This window comes from Thermobia domestica, chromosome 16, assembly GCF_964235325.1.
Source record: "Thermobia domestica chromosome 16, izTheDome1.hap1.1, whole genome shotgun sequence".
Classification (NCBI taxonomy): domain Eukaryota; kingdom Metazoa; phylum Arthropoda; class Insecta; order Zygentoma; family Lepismatidae; genus Thermobia; species Thermobia domestica.
The window spans coordinates 29,415,782-29,442,044 of NC_137469.1; the positions used below are offsets into that span (position 1 = coordinate 29,415,782).

Below are 26,263 nucleotides of genomic sequence, written 5' to 3' on the forward strand. Positions count from 1 at the left end.
TGACCGCTTGCTCGTCGCTTGGTTGGACCTAGTTCAGCTAGTCACTAACAGATGGAGTTGGGGAGGCTCAGGCGCACAAAGAGCTCTTACACCAATGGTTTGGTTTGGTTATGTTTATCTAAGATTATGTTTTTCTCAAATGGTGGATAAAATTGTGCATGTGAGTAAGAAGAAAATAATTTTTATAGTCATTCTTTGAAGCACTATTAATTTTTGATTTTTTATCTTGTAAAGGAAGGAAGTCTTTCTGTTTTATGTCCGACGGTTCTGCTCTTCAGGCTAAGGAGTTGGAAGATTAATGAAAAGTAAATGATTATGAAAGAATTGGTGGAACATGAATGGGGGAGAAAACAGAAGAACATCGAGTCAAACTACGGATCTACTAGAAACTCACATGACCTGGGATCGAATTGTAGGCCCTCACACATAAAGTGAATGCTCTACCACTAACGTACCGTTAGAGCTCCTCCGTGGCTAAGCGGCTATCGTATGCGCCTTTGGCATGGGAGACCCGGGTTCGATATCAGATCGCGGGAGCTCATGTGGTTCGGATTCCACGTTAATCACTAGGTCCATGTCTCATATAGCCTCGCTGCTGAGCGGGACGTTAAACTCAAACTCAACTCAACTAACGTACCGTTTCCTTTATTAACTTCTTGTATTAAATTGTGATTAATTACCCTTTGGAAACAACCGTTAAAGCCAAAATTTGTTCTGTTGAATTTTACTGTTGCCTTCAAAATCCTTTAATAACTATGTAGTGTTACCAGGCTGTTCCAAATTTCTGCACCATACAAAGAGGAAAATGAAGCACGAATATCAGAAACAAAGACAAACCTTTATTCAGCAAAGTATAGGCCATCATGTTCGATAATCTTTCACCCATCTTTGGGACAACAGTTCAATCTGATTTCAATACCAGGTGGCAGGTTTAGAATTGAGAAACTCGCGACAGGTAGCATGCACCTAGTCATATTAACTGAATTGCCGATCACACAAGAAATATGAGAGAGAGACCGAAATAAACCATATTTTGAGGGTGCAACATCTGGACTATATGCAGGATGAGGTAACAACTCAAACCCGTCAAGTTCAGCTAGGGTGTTGGTTACACTTCGAGACCGATGACTCGGAGCATTGTCAATTTGTAAGAATAACCTCTTCTTCCTCGTTAATGCCGGACATTTCCCGTTCAGAATGGCACACACTTAGCGTAATTGTTCAAAATACAGTTCACCTGTTACAGCACAGCCTCTGGAACAAACTCAGAATGAATTATCCCGTCAATATTCCACCAAACACACAGCATGAGCTTTTTCCCAAATCTGTCCTGTTTCACATTTCCTAGGGCTTCCTGTCCTTTTTTCACCGACTGTTTATGTGTGTCAGGGTTTATCAATAACATCCACTTCTCATCTCCTGTCACAATTCTCCTCTAGAAACGAAGATAATTTAAAGTCTGGCAAATTGCCAGTATGCTTTGGGCCTGCTCCTTTGTCAGCTCATGAGGACTTCGTTGGTCCGTTAATGTTCATTGGAGGCCTACCACTGTGGGACTTGTCCGAGAGGCTAAAATCACCCGAAGTAAATATTTTGAATCAATGGGAAGCTGTCACTCAATCCAGTACTGTTTTGTTCTCTACACGACAAATTTCTTCCGCTGCAGCCTTTGCGGTTAGTCATTATTTCCATAAAAATTGTAGCATAGCTCGAATTTCAATTTGGTCCTTACTCATGTTGCCCTCATTGACTTAACGGAAACACTCACTACGCACGCAGTACTTTCCCATCAGGATCCTGCTGCCTACAGTCGGACAATTTGTCCATGCCGACCAGATGCCGCGGTCGGACTGCCGGCGCCGGACACCAGCGTCTTTCTGCGAGATTTTCGACTGCGACGAATAGTTGCCTTGCCGAGCAGTCGGCAAACAGCCGGAAATGAGCATTAAATGCGTCGGCGCCACCGTCGAAAATAGGCCGGAATAAAGAGTCGACAGAGGGTCAAAAAGAGACCTTTCTGACTGTTTTGCCGACTCTGACGGTCGGCAACAGTCGGCAGAGTCGGCAAAGGGCATTTTATTTTACGATTTCCGACCGCTTTCCGCCTCGGCAAAAGGTCGACAACTTTGAACAAATAGATCGTCGTGCCGCCGCGGACGGGTGCTGGTTGCCTCCGGTGGCCTGCCACCGTCGACGGCGGTAATCCCTCTTTCCGACCGCGACTTCCTGATGGGGTTGCCTTCACTTGATTCTAAGAACCTGTTCTCTATGCCTGCCAACAGTTTTCAATGATGGCGCCTTCTTTCCTCTCAAAATTTTTCTCATGCAGCTCAGTTTGCTGATGGTGCAGGACTTCTGGGACAGCCTGGTAATATTATTTTATGAGTTCACTTTGAGTGGCTTATTCTTTTTCCTAAAGAACCTTCTGTCGGATCCGTTGACATGGTTCTTTAATTCAGCTCTTCTCTTGAAGACAGTCTATACTAGGGAGCGATCTATCCTAGGAGGGTTGATCTTGCTTGATGGTACGTGCACCCGTCATTAGACTCGATAATGGATCGGAATCCACGTTAATTGTAGATTCTGTCCTTCATAAACTTGGTGTTGTACAAAGATAAAAATATAAAAAATAAACTCAAATACGTTTTATCCCCATTTCCCCTTTGCTTTCTGAACAAAGAAGAACATGGGAAATTGAATCCTTTCTTGGCTGTATGGTTAACATACGCGTCTTGGACGTGGAAGATCCAGGTTCGATTCCCTTCAAAAGCACATGTGTTATGGATCCCACATTAAGCTGTAGGTCCACAACTCGTATAGCCTCGCTATTGGAAGGTGTGCTAAACTCCAACTCAACCCAATGTTAGCAACAAAATTTTAACAGCATAGAGATATGAAACTATTTGAAAGGAACCATATGAAAAACTTTCAAATTTTGTTTTTCAGCAGTATGTATCTGAGATGAACTTAAATACATATTTTTTATTAATTTCATGATCTTATTGCACTTTAATTTTATTCCGTTTTATTCCATTGATTTACAATTCGAAAAAATGTAAAAGATTGAAATTTAGCTTTAATTGGAAATGAAAATGAAAAATTTGAGTTTTACGTCCCACGTTTATGCCTGTTAGGCTAAAGAAGACGGTGATGATGAGAAATGAATGAAATGGTGGAATGAAGAAAGTGGAGGAAACGGAAGAACTCCGAGAAAATGAATGCACACGTTGTTTGCCCACCATAAGGTTCACATGACGCGAGCTGAGATCGAACCAGGAACCCCATTCACCAGAGGTGAACGCTCTACAACTGAGCCACCGCAGACCCTTAGTTTGAATTTGATTCAGAGAATTTAAAATATCTTACACATAAGAGTCACAAAACTGTGGGCAGAGATGGCTCAGTGGTAGAGCGTGCACCTCTGGCACGTGGATTCCCTAGTTCGATCCCAGCTCGCGCCATGTGAACCTTATGATGGACAAACACCGGTGCGTAGTTTTTCTAGGGTTCTCCATTTTCCTTCCACTTTGTTCATAACACCATGCCATTCATTTCTCATCATCACTGTCTTCTTTAGCCTAGCTGGCATAACCGTGGGCGTAAAACGAAACTTTTAATTTCATTTCATTAAGAGTTACAAAAGTATAAATTAGATATTTGTATCTATTATGTTAGAAGCTAATTTTGAAATCATAGACTAAATAAGTTTAACACACGCTTAATTGTAAGATCATATTCTGTGGATGCAGACTCGGATGACGTAGTTTGGGTCACGGGTTGCCGAGTCACGACTTTTTTTTTATCTACTTGGTCTGGATTTCGCTTCTCAGATCTGGTCGGACCCAATTTTTCAGAAGAAAATAAAATATCAGCTCTTCACCATTTGCTGCAGAACATTTTATAACGGATTAATGACGTCTACTTTGTTGTGGTCGACCTAAGGTATTCACGAATTCGATCCCCGGTATGATATTTCTTGATCAAGGTACAATGTCATTACTTTAATAAATAAAATTTCTTATTTATTCTTGTTTCCATGGTGAAGAATAACGAGGTGATTTTGAACAAACTGTACGAAAAGATTTAACAAAATACCGATTGTGCTCAACAGCATCTCTTATAGTCTACATAATTTTTACAGGCTCTCTCGCTTGTAGTTATCTTTCAGCGTAGTTCTATGACGTACACAGTCTCACACACACAAAAAGAGAAATAAAATTATCGGTTTAATGAGAAGAGAGAAGAGAATTGTGTTACTTAGTAAGCTCATTGATACTCTATCTCTTTGACAATATTCCGTCGTCTCCGGGTCACAAGTCTGTATATGTAAATCGGGTCAAATCGAGTCTCTTGAGCTAAGTTGACATGCTGCAAGAATCTTGTAGCTATCATTAAAAAATCTTGTAACCCCATCTTTCTATTTACTGTTTACACATTGCAACTTTCTGGAAGCAAGAAAGATATCGCCCCCCGAAAACTAAAAGGTGCTAAGTGCCACACTGCAAATTTCTCATGAGAGCATAAAAACGAAGAAAATGATAATTAATTCTGATTCTTTCATTCTTCTATAGAATTCAGTTTTCACTGCAGACCTATCATGTTGTCTTCTGCCACTTGGCTCCTTTCTGCCAACATTAAATATGAAATGGGAAGTCAGGATATGCACTCAGTTGGAAATCAAGGAGAATGGCGCTTAGCACCTTTCTGCTTTCCGGGGTCGATATATAAACCCATGCAGCACTGCACTCTAGTGGACAAATAGTGAACCTCGTCATTAGAAACATCAGTTTTGACGCGCTTTCCCACTCCGTCCAAAAAGAATGCGTCGTTTTGAAAGCAGTGAAGCTGGTTTGTTCTTTATGTCAGTGGGAGGTCGATAACAGGAAGCAAGCAAGACGACCCAGAAAGTTGCACATGGTTTGACTCCTTGTAAATTAAAAAATAGTTGCATGTCACTTTCAAGAATATTTTTACATGGAGAAATACAGTAGGGTTGCAAGATATTTTTAATGACAGCTACTAGATTCTTTCAGCATGGCAACCTAGCTTTATGACTACAAACCTGTCCGGGCCATTGGCTCAGATTAGGGCATAAATCTGTCCGGGTCACCAGATCTGATGAGTCACGAGTCGAGCTGTTTTCTGGTCTTACGTGTCACAAAGGTCGTGACAGCTTTTGAGTTTATTCATTTAGAATAATGATTCTAATTTTATGTTCTCGATACAAGAGACAGTCATCAATATTTAATGTAAACCATCAAACAACTTGTTCCACAATTATTGATTCAACTTGGAACAATTTTATTTTTAACGCTGGTCATTCGCGTCGATGGAGTTGGAAAGGAATAGATACTCTTCCATGCTTTAGTTTCTGTGGTACTCAATGTGAGAACAAGCTGTAGAAATATTATTAAGCCAATTTATATCATTTAGACTTGTGTCACTTTGCGTGACCATTGGTGAACTTTTTTTTTTTTTACTTCCTTATCTTTTCGTTAATATAATTATGTGTTATCTCTTTTTAATCTAATTGTGTTTCTTTTTTTCCAGCGTGTCTAATTTTGGACCACCAGGGACCGCTCTTCCTCCTGGAGCCTCCATTCCGAGTAGAGTTTTCCAACAGCTCTGGCGGTCACGTGGACTGCTCAGCCCACGGCAGCCCCCCTCCACAAGTGGAGTGGCTACAAGCTGACGGCTCCCCCGTGATCAGCATCCCCGACCTGAGGGAGGTTCATCCGAACGGCTCCCTCGTATTTCTTCCTTTCCCAGCTGAACGATACCGCCAAGACGTTCACACTGCCCTTTATAGATGTCGCGCCTTCAACCAAGTAGGAGAGGTTATTAGCAGGGATGTTCAAATTCGAGCAGGTAGGATCATATTTCACATTTTCTTCCTTGAGTGTACCCACACTTAGAGAATATAACTGTGCAATAGACCCTACTTCTTCCTTCTAGCTACAAAAAATAAAAATATTTTTCGACAGCCTTAAAGTACGATTTACGACCATGTGTGACCAACAAATTCTTCCAAGCACACCAACAGACATCAATACTCTGTCCAAATGATAGAAACAAACGAATTACTTATTTATTTATTTACTGATTTTAGATGCAGCTGGGCTACTACACTGGAGACATTAAATCTCATTACAAACAAAATTTGCTATATTTCTTATCTATACTACAGCGTTTCTCAAACTGTGATCAGCAGACTACAAGTGGTCCTCAATGCTTTTGTGGACTTCATAGGTTAAATATTAATTCCAAAAAGGCAGATAAAATATTATTTAAATAGAGTGTGCATTACACAGTATAGTTGAGAAAGGTATAAGGTATAGGGTATAAGTCAAATTAAGACCACATGAACTTTAATAACTTCTACCATGTAGTAGATGTGTTATTATAAAAGACTCTTGACAACTTTCAATTATTAAGAAAAATTTATATGTATTTTATTCTATTAATCTATATACTATATGTAAAAAGGAAGTATGTATATTCCAGCATAACTCTGGAAAACCTGGAATAATTCCAACCAAACTTAATACACATTTGATTTACAATCTGGAAAAAGAATACTGTGGGATAAGATACTCCTAGCACTTCTAGGAGTAGAGATGGGTAGTGGGTTACTTTTAACAGCAATCCCTAACAGGATAGGCAACACTTCGTAGCTGGAAACAATGTTGGTTGCCTATACAACAGGAATAGATTCCGTTGAAATGCTTGCTCTACGAGGGAAGGTATTCTAATACATTCTATAAATCTATTCTCCTTCTGCTAAGAACAGACACTTCAGCGAATAAAATTAGTTGAATTTGAATAAATAGTAATAGTGGAATATGCTCAAAACATTATTGCAAAAAATATAAACTTACTTTTCAATTTTAGCAGGTTGAGCTGCAAAACATTTTGACAAAAGTGTATTTACTTGAAAATAATTAGAGAAACCCTGCTATACTGTAAAGAATATCTTGTTCTGATCGAAGTATATATGCTGATTGAATCACTGATCCCTATTAGTACTAAGCTATATCGACATAAATTTATACTTCTCCTCCCTCATGTTTTTATCTGAACTTTACTTGCTTACTATATTACCTTTTTGTTTCCTTCCTATATTCACATTAGAAAAATTCCATTAGAAATGAAGAAGTTTTTGTATATGTACAAATAGTAATACTACGAACTAATTTCGTTATCTACAAGTGATGTCAGACATACAGCAGTGTTCTCAGAGGTATTGCTTTTATGTGAATTTTGGAACATTTGTACGCCTAAAAGAAAAAAAGCAAAACTGGTAAATTAAATTTGTGAGAGAAATCGTGCACATTCTTGAAGTCATTTTGCGTTGAATATGTAAAACTATTTTAGAGGAATTAAACATTGAATCATCCAAATGACTGCTAACTTAATTGCTATGTGGAAAAAGAACTTTAAACATTCTAAAACTTAATTACTTTTTATGGCAATTTTTTGTTGGTATTTTCTTCTTCAAATCAAAACAAAATCGTATCGCAACTGACTTTACTAGTCTTATATTCTGGCAACAAAGTAACGCAGAAAACCAGCCATGTCTTCCCTCCCGACATCCCTTTAACCCAATAACGCCATGTAGAGGTAACTGCCAGGCACGATTGCTCATTGGTCGACCACTTATCTCTGATGCGAAGAGGTCCCTTGTTTGGTCCCAGGAGAATTGATTTTGTGGTGCACAACATCGTATCTGTGTATTTTCTCTGAGTTTTTCCGTTTCCTCCCGTTTCACGAATTATTTCACCATCACTTAGTTACATTTAATCATCGGTTTCCTTCAGGCTAAAGTGAATAGGCGTGTGACGTTAAACAAGAAGTCTCATTCCAATTTCATTTTTCATCAAATAACATATTTTTTTCTTTTACTTGGTTGAACCACGTGTTTAATATTTGTCTTATCTTTATTCTTTATTCAACTACCACGTTACCTGTTTATTTTCAATCAATAGCAACATTAAAATCATATATTAGGATTGGTATATGACTGTACATCTCTCTGTTATTGATTTTCGTACACTGATCGCATGGTCAATATCAGCGGCGCAAATCTGTCCTTAACATTGGGGGGGGGGGAGATGGGTAAGATCGTTTCCTCTTTTTTTCTTTTTATCGATATTCAAAATAATTATGAAGTTGAAAAACAATGCTGTGGAGGATCAGGGGAGCAGGGTTGTCTTCAACATTGGGAGGCGGACAGATTTGAAGCTTATTCTGGGGGACATTAAATTTCATCTCATTGTGGCAATCGGACACAAATTATCACATTTCTCCCCGAAAAACGCATTTCAAATAGAATTATTGGGGGGACAGTCCCCCCAGTTCCAAGATTTGAGGGAACATGTCCCCCTCATTCCCCAGGGATTTGCGCCAGTGGTCAATTTTTAGGATGTATCTGTATCTCCAAGAAATGTTTCTCCTTAATTTAAACTCTAATCATTAAAACCCTCTTCACAAAGAGTTACCATCAACTGTGCCTCATTTTACTTAGAGATTTCTTTCTCTTAGATTCTCTTTCAAGAGTTTTCACAAGACTTTCTTCTCACTATTTTCTTTATGTCTTATGATTATGAACTTTATGATAACAAAAATATATAGATGATTAACGAAACTGAATATTTATATGAAAAAATGATAGAATGGTAATATGGGAGAATCCCGAGAAAATCCATTTACACCATATTGTCCGCCCCAAAGTCACTGGGGATGGGATTGAGCCAAGGACCCTCACGCACTAGAGATGAGCGTTTTACCAATGAGACCTCTTTCCAACGTATTAGTTTCATAAAGTTGCTGCAATTGCTTTTAAGTGAAAGGACAAAAGTCTTTTCCTGCATCACTTTAAGAGGCCTAATCACTGCGAAATTAAAATACCACTGATTTTACAGTGATTATATGATATCTTCAAATAGATAAAAGATATTCGAAATGTGGAACAAGAACGCCCTAGACAGTATTATTTTGCATGGGGTACCGTTATCACGAGTCACCTAGTAGCTTTCTGTTTGCAGTCATGTAGAAACGCGAAAATAAATGCCGATTTTCTAAATGGCTGGAAATCGAAAGCAGATAAGCGAGTCGTGATAACGGTATCTCATATAAAATAATATTGTCTAGGGAGCTCTTGTTCCACTTTTCGATTAGCTTTTATCTATTTGAAGATATCATATAATTACTGTAAAATTAGCGGTATTTTAATTTCGCCTCTTAAAGGGTTGTCACAATATAAGAATAATAAAATCATTAGTGATAGGCTATTTCTCATTTTGTTTTGATATTGTACAAGATTATTGAAGTGATTCTTGTGATTTGAAGAGCAAAATGGAAACGTCATTAAAATTGATACAAAAAAGAAACTTAGTCCATCCTTGTTTAAAGTTACTGTTTCATATCGGGCAATTAAGAAAGCAACCATCTCTATGCTTTAATGTTTCATTACATCTAAAATAGTTTTTACGCTATTTTTTTAAATATATAATAGACAAAGAGCTAGAAAGAAGCATAAATAGAGAAGTCAGAACATACATTATGTAATAGCGATATATTGCTTTAAAAAGGATCCAAACCACTCGGATTTACACAGAAGGAAATGTTCTTGGCTCAGGTTGTTACCGGAGAAAAGCATCTCGCCCTACCAGAAACACAGGATGTAGAACGAACGGACAGTAAAGAGATAGTGATAAATATTTTTTATGATTAAAAACAACTGACAAGCAATTTGAAAGGTACCGTATTCCAAAATTTCCTCTGTTCCACTGGTTTAATTGCCTTAAATCTTGTCAATACTCACATTTTAAAGGTTTTTAGTCATTCTCTATTACTTCTCTATTACTATTACTCTACTATAGATGTATCTTAAATTTTCTGTATTCCAGTCTTTTAATTGCTTCAAATCTTCTCAATACCCACATTTTAAAGGTTTCCAGCCGTTCTCCATTACTTTTTAGTAGCAGCATTAATATTGAAAAAGATAAATCCAAAATGCCTAATTGATAGATGAAAGATGTATAGAGATCTCTCAATACCTCAACACTAGATAGTTCTAAAATAACAGTAAAAAAATCCTCATTTACAGGAATGTTTTGATGGAAAACGGAAAAAAGAGAATGAATACATGTAATAAGGAATGATGAATAGTAAAGTAGAAATAACAGGGTAAAATAGAGAAAAAATGAATAGCTACGGAGAGAAAATGAAAAAGATAGCAAAAAGAAACCAAGCTTGTTCCAGTAATGGATTTTTTTTTTGTTTTGAAATGCAAAAGAAAAAGAAAGGAGGCACAATGAATGAGAAAAGAGAAAAAGAAAACATGGAAGCATATGACCTATAAAATATGACTTATAATGTACTAGTATGAAAAGACTTCTTAAGGGAAGAACAGTATATACAGAGGAAGAAAAATTACAAGTTCTTACAAGATACTTCCTTTTTCTTTCTTTCTTTCTTGATTTAAGTTTTATATTTCTTTTTTCTTATCTCTTACTCCATAAGAAAAAAACTCCCTGACGTAACCTTACTTTGCAAACTTTTGAGTGATTAATGTATTTCAGCTGAGAGCTACTCAACGTCCCCTCTCCTTTACACACAATCTTTTTTCATCTTCTTTTCTTTTATTACTTTTTCCTTGTACGTACAATGTTAGTAGGAAAAAATGAGGGAAAAGAGATGAAAGATGACGTAAAGGTGAAAACCAAAGGAAGGTTCACAAAACTAGACTTACTTAGTTAACTGTTAATAAAATATTAATATTCCATAATTTGCTCAATTTGTCAAAGCCCTTGTCTTCTTTCGAAGTAACGAAACAGCTTTCATTTCTTTGAAAGCAAGGTATTTTTTATAGTCTATAACTTTAGATATATATTTTATACTCTACAGGAGAACAAACAAATCAGATAAACAACAGCTCTTGAGATAATGAGGTATAGAATTAAAGTGGTTTATAGATTTGGTACATACATGGAGCTAGTGTTATAGCAAATGAAGAAGAACTACTACTGAAGTAAATCATTTCTGAACTATGTACTGCAATATTTACTTATTACGGAAAACTTGTTTGTTCCACAATTTTTCTCAAGATCTGAAACTGTAACAGTTTTTTTAAAAAAAACAATGGTGTTTGATAACTATACAAGACTTTAGTTTCGGTTTTCAAAAGAATCTAAAGCCCAGGAAATTAGTAAGTACCAATCAAATCATCTAGATCAAGATATCGCAGCTGCCTTTGCCATTCATTCAGATTCGCACTACATCTTCCCATCATACGCACAGTAATCCATCTCTTCTAACAGGGCTCATTGTGTCTCTCATCATGATCCTGAGCAGCCCCAGGATCGGAAGATAACATGCATTAGTCTAACTAACCCTTCCCTTTACTGTGTTGTGGCGTTCAGTGCACCTCACCCTCGTCTCCATCTCATCACCCATCCTAATGATTATGGCTACTAAAGGCCATAATGTCTACTATGGTACTTTCATACTATATAATTTATGATCAATAAAGTTAATATAAATTATTAAATCACTTAGACCATCCCTGCTGCCTCCTTTCTATATTAATATTCCTTCTCTTCCCGAGAAAAGGGCGTAACCCTTGTAAGGGGCTAGCATGCCTTCAGCATGCTAGCATTGTGTTAAAAAAAAAAGTAAGTACCATACTTACTACGAACCTAACTCCTCTTGTAGTTAGTTACTATACTAAGCAGTAATCAAGTATTGCAAACGTACTTGTGAGATCAGTGCAGATACCCTACATAGGAGATTGACAGAAGATCTTCATCTTCTGGAGGGTTTATCTTAAATTTTGAAGGTCATTGTTTGTGATCACACTTTGACCAACTCTTTTGTCGCTTTGTTAGGGCTACCTGTAGCACTATCTGAAAGGGCTGCTGTTTACATCAATTTATGCGGTGCATATTTTTAACGCACCATGCATAAGCTACCGGGATTAGTTCACGGTCCCACACCTAAAGCAGTGGCTGATGCCAAACGCGATCCTCGAACCAATTGACGTACCCGTCAGCTCTCGGAGGGTAGTTTAGAATCGGCTGATATGCGTTCCAGATCTCGCTCTCCTACCTATATTCGTAAGTCGGAAGAATCGGAACCAATGCAGACGGCCGCTGGAGATCCTAGCACATCTACTGTTGGATTACAACCGTCATATGCAGCCACCCTTGCTCGTCTGAAATTGCATTATTTTCTTCTTTCTAACTTCGATCCAAAGTACAGTAACACCCGCCATATCTTTAATCAGATTATTAAGTATCTTCCAAGAGCCAGTGTCCAACAAATAGTTTTCACAAGGGGCGGTGTTATTATTAAATCTCAGGACGAAAATTTTGGCATTACTCTACGTAATAAGGCCAGTTACGAGATTTTTGGCAAAGCTGCACAACTGTCTAAGCTTCCTCACAAAATCAAGCAAACTCCTCCACCTTCGAGAACACCAATGATGTCCGTAGTTATTCGCGGAGTTTTACCTGAAATAACAGATGATGAGGTGCTTGAGGAGCTAAAAGCAGAGGGAATTGAAGTGACCAAATGTATTCGTATCAGAAATAATAACGGCCCAACATATATGGTGAGAGTTCTGACTATTTCTCAATCCTCTATCGATGCCTTGTTACAAGATAGCGCATACATATTTAAGAAACGTCATAGGGTGGAACCATCCCGAACAAGCCTCCCTCTTCCCATTAGATGTGAAAGGTTCCAGGTGTATAACCAACATATAACGCCTACGTGTCCAAATGTCGTAAAATGCGGCTACTGTGCTGGCAACCATGATACTAAAGAGTGTCCGAATACGGGAAAACCACCTCTATGCTCGACCTGTTCCAGTGACAAGCACCCAACGTATAGTTATAAATGTAAAGGCAAACCGAACCCAACTCTTGACCACCCGGAGATGACGGTACCGCTACGTACCATAGATTCTAACGTGTCTTTGTCACAGTCTATCACCTCTCCTCTTATTGTGAAAAACTTCCTCCGCTACATAACACTCATATTACAAAATATTTTCCCGTTCCAACGTCAACTTATACTAGATCATGTTATTGCAGCAGCCTCCGCTATATTTCAAGTTAACTTGTATGCTACATATTCTGGACCATACGTTCATTTCCATATTGCTCCCCGAGACACAGCAGTTTAACTCCGTAATTTTGTGTATAAATATGGCTCTTACACTTATTTTTCTGAACATTCGTTCTTTAGCGCAACACCGAATAATATTTGAGCAGTTACTGTTTGAGGAAAATATCGATTTATTTGTACTAAATGAGACTGCACTCAAACCTGCTACTTATGTCCGATTTCCTCGATATCAATTTCTTCGCTGCGATTACGCAGACAATAACGCACGAGCCCAACGTGGCGCTGCAATTGGAGTTCGTAAAAAAACTCACTTATAGATGCAACTCTGTTCCGCAGCATATGCAGTTACCGGAATACCTAGTGACAACAGTTTACGTTCCTCACCTTATATTAACAGTAGCTACAATATACGTTCGACCAGGTCATATCATTCCTCTTGCCTTCTTCACCTATTTGTTTCACCATTTTAAACATCTTGTCATATTAGCCGACGTTAATATTCACAGTCGCTCTGCCCGTGATAAAGCTGAGTTTTTCGATCATATAACTCTTAATTTAAATGGGCATGTCCATCAATTGCCCAAACATACGCGGCCAAGCAGTCAGACTACATCCGATGTTGTTATTAGCACTGCCTCTATGGTCGATAAATGTAATATACATGTACTAGATTGTATCGGCAGCGACCATCTTCCGGTGAAAGTCGTTATCAACCATCAGAGACGACAACTATCTGAATCAACTATGAGAACTATCATGTTATACGACAAGGCGAACTGGGATCAGTTTCGTACTGATATAGATGTTTCTCTTGCCTCCATTGTACCACCGACATCAGAGAACGACCTTGATAATACCGTCCATAGCATTAGCACAGCTATCACCATTAGCGCCAACAAAAACATACCTACATATCGAGACAAAACATACCAACGTATGCTACCTCCGCAGTACTTGGCTCTCGTCAAAAAGTCTCGCACTTACTTTCGAAAATACGAACAAACACGGAATCCAGAATATTTGACTCAAGCAAGACGATGGAAAAGGACAGTTCATAACTATATTGTTGCTCATAAACGGCTTACCTGGAGCAAAGCATGCAATCAATTGAATACAGAGTCACATCCCACGAAATACTGGAAAAATTTCATCTTCTAACTGGACAGACAGCTAGTTCATCTTATCCTCTCATACAGGATAATCAATCTCTAGATACAGATCAAGATAAAGCAGACGCTTTAGCCACACATCTTCGGTCAGTATTTACACCTCCGCCTTGCACACATCAATTCAGCCCTAGAGTTTCTGAAGAGGCAATTGCACAATTACTTCAATCTTCCATCCAGCACACTTTAGAAGCGGATAATCCTTTGACTCGTGAAATCACCTCCGCGGAGATACAGTCCATCATCAAGCGGAAACGTAGTATTGCACCAGGCTTTGACCAAATAACTTACAGAATACTTAAGGAATGTTCGGTCAATTTTTTCATATTTCTAGCATCTATATATACATTTATGCTTAGAACTGGTTTCTATTCTCTTGAGTGGAAGGTATCTAAAGTCTGTATGTTTCTGAAACCCAACAAACCACCGCATTCCGTATAGTCTTATCGTCCAATCCAGTTAACTTCCACGTTAGGTAAAGTCTTTGAAAAAATACTCGTATCTCGTTTACACCCATACATTATGGATCTAAAACTTCTACCTCTCCATCAAACTGGATTTCGACCTCATTATAGCATAAATGATCAACTACTTCGTCTAACTACCATTATTACCAATCATTATAATAATTCTCTTCCGTCCTGTCTCGTTTTAATGGATCTGGAAAAAGCTTTTGATCGGATTTGGCATTATGGATTATTTTATAAACTTCTTAAACTGGGTCTTCCTGTTACATACCTCCGAGTAATATTTTCTTTTCTACTCAACCGAATAACCTATGTTAGCATAAACAACTCATTATCACACCCAGTCTTCCCATACACAGGAGTACCGCAAGGGTCTAGTGTATCTCCTCTTTTGTACATACTCTATGCTTCCGATTTACCATCTCCATCACCGAACACTTATCTCTTTCAATATGCTGATGATACAGCTTTTCTTACACTGGGAAACACGATACAGCAGATTAATACAAAATTACAGACAACAATTACTAGCTTTCTGAATTGGTGTAGTAAATGGAGACTTTCAGTTAATGAAGACAAAACACAATCACTTGTTATTTTATCTCCTAAATGCTGCAGCAAAGTTAGACGAAATCCAAATTTACTAGAGATACGTGTGGGAGATTACTTTCTTCAGCCAGCTAAAACTGTAACATACTTAGGAATCATTTTTGACGATAAGTTCCGATGGACACCCCACCTTCAGAAACTTGCTATCAAAGCAAAGAACCGATTAGAACTTCTTCGTCGTCTTGTTGACCAGACCTGGGGGTCTAAATGCCAAATTATTGCTTAACACATACAAAGCATTTATGCGGAGTATACTTACATTTGGACACATGACCTGGTGTTCAGCGCCTCCGAAATTTTACAATAGACTTGAAATTCTAGAGAGACATGCCATTCGTCTTGCATTTAGGATCAAATTTCCGTATCATAATACTGACTTGTATGAAAAAATTACCTTTCCTCCGCTTGTTCAACACATAGCACAATTGCGTCATAAGTTCATAACTACCAGTCTCCATGATCGTAAAGATATCTTTCTTGACACCATATTTACTGATTTACAACAAGAATCTCAATCTAAGTACTGCTATCCACCACTCAGAGTTTTGCTTTCCATATACATCCGCACCCTTCCAGCAGATCACCACCATGCCATCTTTTTCCGTCACCAACTCATCCGTCAACATCTGCCACATCTTTTTCCATCATAGCACTTGTCTCTCTACAACACTAATCTGGGCTTACCCCATGTTTCTTATCAGTCCTGAGACGCCCCAGGACAGAAGATTAATCTGCATTTGTTTTTAACTAACATCTATATGTTGTGTTGTGGCGTTACGAGCACCTCACTCATCATCATTTATCCATTTATGCATTTTCTACGTTATTGATTAGTTTCAGTTTTTTCCGCACCTTTTTCTTATCTTTTTCTATGTGCACCTTTCATTACTAGTTTGTTATTATTGATATATTATTAATGTTATTGTTTAATATCTTTATTTTTTGATTTTTTGTTAGTGTATAATAACAATGATTGTTTCACAGCTCCTTGACCAACTATGAGTTTAAAAAAGAATAATTGATGTTCCCACACCTCTGGCCAAGAGAGAGGGCAAAACCCTCTAGCGCCCGTTTCTTTACACCCATTGATTCCAAGTTCTCCAGCAATCAACAAATGTTTTACTTAAATTGATGTCCATCACTTTCCAATTCAATAAGTAAAGTTCTGTTACTACTTACCACTCTAAAAAAGAAGTAAGTACTAATCTGTATGCACAGGGGTATAAACGAAATGAACGTCGTCTGTTACACCATTACAAAAAAAAATCACTGAACTGCTTGAAATTATTTTCAGAACGTAGTCAGCACTTAGTTCGAACCGTTTGTCGTGTCTATGTCACATTTCTTTTACAATTCGTTTCCTAAGAGAGATGGATATATATATATATATATATATATATATATATATATATATATATATATATATATATATATATATATATATATATATATCAAAAGTTTAGCATCTTACGAGCCATTTATGTTTGATTGATACAGTTTGGCACATGAACCCTCTATTAATAATAGTAAGTGGATACAGGAAAGCAGTGTTTTTGGAAATTCTGCATTTAAAGAGGAAAAGGAGACAATTTCTATAACATTTTTCTCAATATTACGACGTTGATTATGCCTATCTCATCATCACGTATAAATAACTGAACTGTTTGAATTTAAGAAATATCTTCATTCCATTTACTTTAGAAATAAAAAACATAAATAAGGAGGTTCTTCATTTCAGTTACTTTGGAATTAGAGAATCACATAGGAAAGAAATTTATTGCATTTACGTTAAAGATAGAAAAGTAATTGAGAAAGTTATTCATTCCATTTACCTTAGAGATAAAGAAATAAATCTGAAAGTTATTATTTTCATTTACTTTAGAGATAAAGAAGCAAGAAAGAAAGTTCTTCATTTCATTTACTTTAGAGATAAAGAAGTAACTAAAAAAGTTCCTAATTCAATTTACTTTATAAATATAGAAACACATGAGAATGTCCTTCATTTCATTTGCTTTAGAGATAAAGAAACAAGCAAGAAAGTTCTTCATTACATTTACTTTAGAGAAAAAGAAAAAGTGAGAAATCTCTTCATTTAATTTACTTTTGAAATAGAGAAATACGTGACAAATATATTTATTCTATTTACTTTAAAAGTAGAAAAGCAAGTGAGAAAGTTCTTCACTCTATTTACTTTAGAGATAAAGAAATAAATAATAAAGCTTTCGTTCCATTTGCATTAAACATAAAGAAAACGTTAGAAAGTTATTCATTTCTTTACTTTAGAGATAAAGAATCAAATATGAAAAAGTTTCGTTCCATTTACTTTAGAGATAAAAAAAGCGAAGAAGAAAATTATTTCCGTTTACTTTAAATATAGAGAAAAGCAAGTAAAAAGATCTTTAATCAATTTAGTTAATCGATAAAAAAATAAAAAAGTTCTTCATTCTATTTAGTTCAGAGGTAAAGTAACAGACAATAAAGATCTTAATTGTATTTATTTTGGAGATAAAGAAGCAAGATAGAAAATTCTTCATTTCATTTAATTTAGAGATAAAGAAGCAAGTAAGAAAACTTTTTATTCCATTTACATTAGAGGTAGAGAAGCAAATAAGAAAGTTCTTCATTTCATTTGCTAGCTCCTAATTCCATTTACATTAGAGGTAGAGAAACAAATAAGAAAGTTCTTCATTTCATTTTCTTTAGAGATAAATGAGGAAGAAAGAAAGTTCTTCATTTCATTTTCTTTAGAGATAAATGAGAAAGAAAGAAAGTTCTTCATTTCATTTACTTTAGACACAAGGAAATAAATAATAAAGCTTTCGTTCCATTTACATTAAACATAAATGAGAAAGTTAGAAAGTTCTTCATTTCATTTACTTTAGAGATAAAGGATCAAATATAAAAGAGTTTCGTTCCCTTTACTTTAGAGATTTAAAAACGAGGAAGAAAGTTCTTCTTTCCATTTACTTCAAGTATAGAGAAGCAAGCAAAGAGATCTTCAATCAATTTAGTTAATAGATAAAAAATAAGAAAGTTTTTATTCTATTTAGTTCAGCGGTAAAGAAACAAACAATAAAGATCTTAATTGTATTTATTTTGGAGATAAAGAAGCAAGTCAGAAAACTTTTATTCCATTTACATTAGAGGTAGAGGAGCAAATAAGAAAGTTCTTCATTCCATTTATTTTAGAGATAAAGAGACAAGTAAGAAAGTTTCTGATTCCATTTAGCTTAGAAACAAACAAGCACATAAAAAGATATTTATTCCATTTACTTTAAAGATAGAGAAACAGGTGAGAAAGTTTTCCATTCAATTTACTTTAGAGATAAAGAAACAGATATGAAAGAGCTTCATTGCATTTACTTTAGAGATAATATTTAAAAAGTCTAAAACAAATTTATTATTAATATGATAAATTACAACTTTAACGTGACGATTAAGCTTCCATGGATACAGCTGGATCAATGTATCTGTCGTTTACATCGAATTTTTGTTCCATTTTATTTTTCTTTTAAAGCAAAAACTCATAGACCCCAAGAAATATAAAGAAAATGTTTATAGCCAATGTTAAATCAAAACTCTTAATCCATACTCATGCTCCAGTGATGTAATGCTAAAATTTTTTAGTGGATATACGCTCGACCGTTCTCAAAACTATAGCGTACACTCATCCTGATATATGCTCGTTTTTTCGTATAGTAAGTATACAATAAAAATAGAGCGCCGTAGTCTAATGGTTAGAACGTTGAATGCAAGTGCGCATGGTCCTGGGTTCGATTTCCGGATTGTGATTCCAAATTTTCGGCATCAACTCAGCGTCGTGTGGTAAACTGGGGAGTCACGTGAATAAAAGACTTGACACCTGTTAGAGACAGGTCGATACAGAGCGTTGACCATATCGTTGCTATGCTGGACGTAATTCAGCCGGTCGCTAACAGATGGCGTTGGAGCGGCTCGGGTCCATAAAGGGTTGTCACGCTAAGTAGTTTTTACTATAAATACACTAGGTGGGTATACGCCATATACTCCTATAATATGTCCTATTATTCAATTGACAAGAAAATACTACAAATACCAGAAACAGTTAGGGACTTCAGTATCTTACATGATTCCAAATTAACATTCGGATTGTCATATTGACAACATCATTAATGAAGTGCAGGGGGCGTGGTGGCTCAGTGGTAGAGCGTTCACCTCCGGTGCTTGAAGCTCCTGGTTCAATCCCAGCGCTCGCCCCGTGTGGACTTTGTGGTAGACAAACATCGTGCTTGTGGGTTTTCTCGGGGTTCTCCCGTTTTCTCCCACTTTCTTCATTCTACCGTTTCAATCATTTCTCATCATCGCCGTCTTCTTTAGCCTAACCGGCATAACCGTGGGACGTAAAACCTAAAGATATAATTTAATTTCATTAATACTGAAAACGGCGTGAATTTAAAAAAAAACTAAAACACTTCAAAGACTTTATGAAGTTCGTTCCGAACAGGAATATGCACGTGCTATTGGAATCCACTCTTCAAAGTAATGTTATCAAACTGAAAAAAAAATCAATCAAAATTTTTAAGGCATCTAACGTACATAGCAACACACATATGTATCCACAGACAGATAGCAGTGACTCTCTAAATACTAATGTTGATATAATGCGTTTACAACAAAGAAGAAGTCTATTTGATATGGTATTCCTTTATAAAGTATTTAATGATAAAGTTGACGGTAAGGAACTTATTTCATCTCCACCTCGAAACACACGACCAGATAACTTTGGTATATTTTATTCGGGAAAACCAAGGACTAATATACTCCAGAAGTCGCCAACATGGAGAATGGGTGCAACTTATAATAGTACAAGTAAAAAAAAAAGTTAAAGAAATTGATTGAAATTATAAGATGGAAATTCTTACTAAAAATATAGTATATAAAAGGAATTTGTAATAATGTGTAGTATCTGTAAAAATAGTGTAAATGCATGGACACTGTCAATGGGTTCTAATCTGTTATGTTCAATTCCAATAAAATAAAATAAAATCCCTGTCTTTGTCCTGCTCCCTCTTTAAAAACATTGGATTAATATATCCTTGTGGGGATTGCAAACAGGTTTAAGATCAAGTCGACTTTGTTAAAATGTATTTTATTGTAACTTTGGATTAGAGTGTACAAAGATAGACATTTCCTTTCAATAATCGGGCATATGAGATCTTATGCAGAGTTGTTTTGACGTATGATTAGCGTTATTCTAAAGGCCCGACTAGCGCAGGGAATATATATTAGTCGAACTCTTTAGTACGGCACTAATAACGCGTCAGAACGGCTCTGCATAAGGCCCATGATCTTTTTCTACCACTTTCTGATGCCAGAGCACTATGTTGCTAATTCTCAACTTCAAAAACACCCATTGACCTTAAACAGCTACGAAAGGTTATAATCTAGCTCCATGTTGCATCTGGAGTTCTATACCTTGCAACATATTGCAGTTTAAATTTCCAACAGGTTTTACTTGGAATCTTGTGAGAATAAATAAAATCAATAATTGTAGATTGGAGCGTAATGCAGTACGACTACGTTTTGTAATAAACATGTCTGAAGTGAGCGTATAAGATACAATAGTAACATTTCCTTTATCACGCGTGTATGGAAACAAATTAAATTCCAAAAGTCTATAAAAGATGAAGAATCGAGGAAAAGAGAATTTCCAGGAATAGTATGGGGAAAGAAAATCTGGAAATGTAAAACTACAAGGTACGTGAGGGAAAAAGAAATAAAAAAAATTTTCAACATCGTAGCTGCGGAGGAAAGAAGAATCTGATAAAAAAGAGAAAAAAATTCTGTCGACAACACATCGCAGCGAACTGCAAGAGAGGAACATTGATTTATAAGACAGCCAGAGGAAGTTGAATGGACAAAATATCCCATTGGGCAAGAAACGTTAACATCCACGATACGCGCTGCCATGTTACATTTACATTGACACAAGTTATCTACGTATAGACCTAGACCAAAAAAGAATCTACATTTCAATCGTCTCTTTATTCAAATTCCACGTTGTCTCCCTAACCTTTTTCTACGTGAAGGTATTTCATCATGTTTTTTCATAGAAAAATGTTCTTTTTTTAAAAGAAAGAAAAAAGGAGTTATGTTAAAAATGTGATCTTGAATAAAGTGACATATCGTAGACTTGTGGTTTTGGCTTTTGGTTTGCTATCGGGGAGTCCCAGTTTGATATCCGACTTAATATTAATAAACTTTATTAACGAGTTGAGAATAAGTGAGAGCAAATACACTCGTTAATTGTATAATTTAATGTTATTATTATTGTTATAATATGCAATAGAAGTATGGGTAGTTTCGAAACAATACGTTCCAAAAGAACAAATCTTTCAGTAGAATGAAAGGTTCGAATCTCTGAAAGAACCGGACTGACATTTTGATGGAATCAAAAGGCGAATTGACTCAGTGTAGTTGACGGACTGAGTCAGTAGAGCCAGATGACGAAACCAAACCGTACCACTACAAATGGTGCCGCCAATTTACAACTATCAACGAAACACAATCGTTAAGCAAGGAGACGTGCCCCTGTCGAGCGTGAAATTGGGCACCTTACAATCCGGTTAAATATGTTTGCAATTCCATTCGCAGTTTGACATTCGCTTCTTGTCTGTTGCACACTGTACTGGTGGTCCGCTGCTGTATTTGACCCTGGTCGACTACCAGATTTCCTTCACACAGCATTGCCTGTTGTTCAGATTGCTCCCCACTTCATGTGAGTAAAACCATGTTGTGGGCAATACTGAAATCCTAAGCCTCACTTGTCCCATTTCATCCTCCTTCTAGATTCCCGATGATTTCTCCTTGTGCGAAGTCATCCAAATACCCTCGGGTCATGTTTTTGTAAGATACCACCACCTTAACGCATCTTAATAGTTTTGACTGACATATTTTGTACATTATCTCATCCTTTCAGTCTATTGCTTCATGTAGGGGGCATATCCATTCTTTGCTGCGGTTACGTTGGCGTTACACCATGCAATAACTTGTTTTCTATGTACGTATGGGAAACTTCTAGCAACATATTGCCGGGCTTTCGTTCATTTCAAATATTTCATTACTGTGAGACACGTTTGTAATTACTCTGTGTACTTTTAGTAACTATTTCTTCTACATAGATATCTATTGTGTATTGCGAAAATTTGTAGGTAAATTTCGCAAAAAGGGAATTTTTCGATAAAACATTTAAAAATTTAGGGAAATTTTCGGGCTGACTGATCGACCAATATAAATACTTAACTTTTTTCTTTGTTCTTCAGAAATATACTAATACAATAGCAAAAGTTTGTGTGTGTGTCTGTTCAAAGTAGTAAAATTTGCACCCACTGTTGACTGGGTGTATTTGTGTGTATTTTAAAAAAAATAAATAAAAGTGAAGGAAGAAGTAAAAATAGAAGCAAGAAGCAAATTAATAAAACAAATGTGGTTTGCACTTCCCTTAATTTAGCTAAATTAATCTTATGACATAAATTCTGTGACAGAAATTGGATACTCAACAAACTAGGGAAAAATTGATAAGAAAACGATTTGGAAGTTAGACGTTTCTCGTTTTATTTTCTTCCGTTAATTCTGTTCTTTCTTTCATTTTTTTCTTTTTCTTTTAGTAACAGAATCAATTAACATTCCTTTGTGCTTGTTTTTTGAGATTCACAAATCACTTTATGAATCGCTTTCACACTAAGATGTATTTTATAATAACAACATTTGACAATTAGTATTAATTTCACGTTTATTAAAGACTTATTTGCACATAGACAATTTTGTTGGCCTCAGTCGGATAGATTTATGAAAAATCCCATAAATCCGGCCAATTTTTTTAAACGTAAATTTACTTTATCCTATTTCGAGAAATCATTGTGAAAAAAATGCCCACAATATGGTATTTTTTCCCCATAGGTTGGCATCACTGAATAAAAGATGTGTGTTACTTACCTAACTAATACAGATAAATGTAATACAATGGTTTAAAATATGTAGAGCTACTATGGAAGTTACAGTTAATTCTTTAGATATATTTACTTACATTCTATACCAGTGCAGGGGAAAGGTAATGGTGGAAAAAGGAATACTATAGAATTCACGTTTTTCAGGTCACGTGCGTGCGTGTGGTGGAGGAGAAAACTTATTTTAGTTTTTTTTTTTTTGTGTGTGTGTGTGTGTGTGTGTGTGTGTGTGTGTTTTCCTGCCTGCCTCTGCCTTCGCCTTTTCATAAGTTCTTATTAATAGCAGACTCCACTGCCTCTGTTAGCTTCCATTTATCTCTATGTACTTTTTCATTTTTCTTAATTCTCTTTTCTTTTGCCACGGTTGAGGGTGAAGAATGCTTATTTTATAGCATTATTATTATTATTATTATTATTATTATTATTATTATTATTATTATTATTATTATTATTATTATTATTATTATTATTATTATTATTATTAAGTATTCTGCCCTTTGGCAGATCCTGGGACTGAGTTTTTTTTTTTAATATTAGGTTTGAGCCTAGTAATGTTTCTTCCACGTTTCTGGATCTTCAGCTTCCTCTTTTAACTCCCAATATTTTCTTCTATTTTTCAAATAATCGATCAGTTGTGTTCTTCTTCTTCCTATTTTTCGCTTTCCTTCCATCTTTCCTTCTATGGCGGTGTGAAGAAGACAATTTCTGCGCAAAATGTGTCCTATCCAATTGGTCCTCCTACAAATAATGCTGACTAGAAGCGTCCTCTTCTCTCCTATCCGTTTCAAAACATCTTCATTTGTTACTCTGTCTCTCTGTCCATTTTACCTTAAAGTTTTAAGTCATGCTTTGAACACAACCTGTAAAGAAGCAAAGCTGAAAAGAGAATAAAAGGAAATATTAGTGAAATATTAATATCCTATCAGTTTATCTACAATGATCCATAAACATTAAATTCTTTGCATATATTTATTTCATTAAGAACTATGGCCGGCCTGACTGCTCTTAGTTGAGTGATGTATATATAATTTGAACTCTATTATTTATGGATTTCTAGCACATTGTTAACTACTTTTGAAGTAAATAAATTACAATCTGGTACAACTTAATCGGAAGCAAGCTTAGAAATATTAGTACCAATCTCAACTTTTGAGTCGAAAAGAGAGAAAGAACTTAAGAGAAGTCAGGAGAAAAGTCTGGACAGAAATGAAATGAAATTTTTAAGTTTTACGTCCCACGGTTATGCCGGTTAGGCTAAAGAAGACAGTGATAATGAGAGATGAATAAAATGGTGGAATGAAGAAAGTGGGAGGAAACGGGAGAACCCCGAGAAAACCCACGCGCACGGTGTTTGTCCACCGCAAAGTCCACACGGCGCGAGCTGGGATAGAACCAGGGACCCCAAGCACCGGAGGTGAACACTCTACCACTGAGCCACCGCGCCCTCCAAAGTCTGGACAGAAGTCTGACTGCTAATAAGTTGTTGAGAAACTGTATAGGTTTGTGTTAGGGGAATGTTATTACTCAAACTAGGAATATTATGTGCTGTACCTTAATTCTTTTTGCAATTAAATCCTCAAATTACCTTGTCTGGCAAAAAATAAATAAACATTTAGGTTTATGTGCGATCGAAGCAGAGGGCAGGGTGTGGCCCGAGCCCCCTCCCTGGCTCACTAAAATGTATTAAATTTCTTGAGATTTTCTTAATACAAATAAAAAATACGAAACGTAATATAGCAACCAAACATTTGAGCCCCCCCCTTAAAAATTTTCTTCGGGCGACCATGTTTATGTTATGCCCCATTTCCTCTGAATCGCCTCTGAAACATAGATATTCCTTTATTACGGTTTCTTTGTTACGTTTATTCTGAAGTATTTTCTTACCGTATTATTACGTTATTTTCTTCTAGTTCATCGTTACTATTTTTCAGTAGGTAACCATTTTAATCATTGAGAATGTTCAGTTTTATTATGTGTTGGCGAAATAAACCATTAAAGAAGAAGTTCTGATTACTTCTAATCTTATTAAAATAAAAAATTCTTTGGAAAATTCGCCTTTGTTATTTGTCAAGCTCTAATGTATATTAAAAATAAAAAAAACATCAAATAAACTTGAATTTGTTCTGATTCGCTGTCTTAAGTTGATAAGGGAAGTACAGTATAATTTAAAATTTACTTGGAATCTTTTAAGTATTAAATATTTATACGACAAGTTATGTAATAGTACTTGTAAATCACATTTCCTTTTCGTAAAATCTCATGTTGGTGTTAAAACTCGGGCTGCAAAATTTGCATGTTCAGAAGATCAAGCTTCTTTTTCCCAAAGTATTAATTATAGGTATCATATTAACATCAGTTCAAGAATTGCCATAACGAAAGAAGCATTCAACAAGAAAAGATCACTCTTAACTAGCAGGCTCAATATTGGAAATAACAAGAAGTTGGTCAAGTGCTATATATGGAGCATTGGACTGTGTGGTTCAGAGACTTGGGCATTATGGAAGTTAGAGAAGAAGTATTTAGAGAGCTTCGAAATGCGCTGTTGGAGGAAGATAGAAGAGATAAAATGGACAGAGATAGTAAAAAAATGATGTTTTAAAACGGATGGGAGAGAAGAGGACACTTCTAGCCAGCATCCTTCGTAGGAAGGCCAATTGAATTGGACACATCTTGCGAAGAAATTGACTTCTTTACACCACCATAGAAGGAAAGATGGAAGGGAAACGAGGAATAGGAAGAACAATACAGCTGATCGATGATTTAAAAAATGGAAGAAAATATTGAGAGTGAAAAGAAAAAGCTGAAAATCGAAAAACGTGGAAGAAAACATTTCCAGGCCCAAATCCTAGGATCTGCCGAAAGCACAATACTTAATAATAATAATAATAATAATAATAATAATAAC

At 36.1% G+C, this 26,263-nt stretch overlaps 1 protein-coding gene across 9 annotated transcripts in view; it reads left to right on the forward strand.

The window, feature by feature from the left end:
- The window catches only part of Dscam4 (Down syndrome cell adhesion molecule 4), a 751,808-nt gene that overhangs the window by 420,201 nt on the left and 305,344 nt on the right, over positions 1–26,263 (forward strand). For all 9 annotated transcript variants that reach the window (XM_081742222.1, XM_081742212.1, XM_081742216.1 and 6 more), the window contains exon 3: positions 5,551–5,868. In XM_081742222.1, coding sequence (XP_081598348.1) covers positions 5,551–5,868 — 318 coding nt within the window. The remainder of the gene's footprint in view (positions 1–5,550; positions 5,869–26,263) is intronic.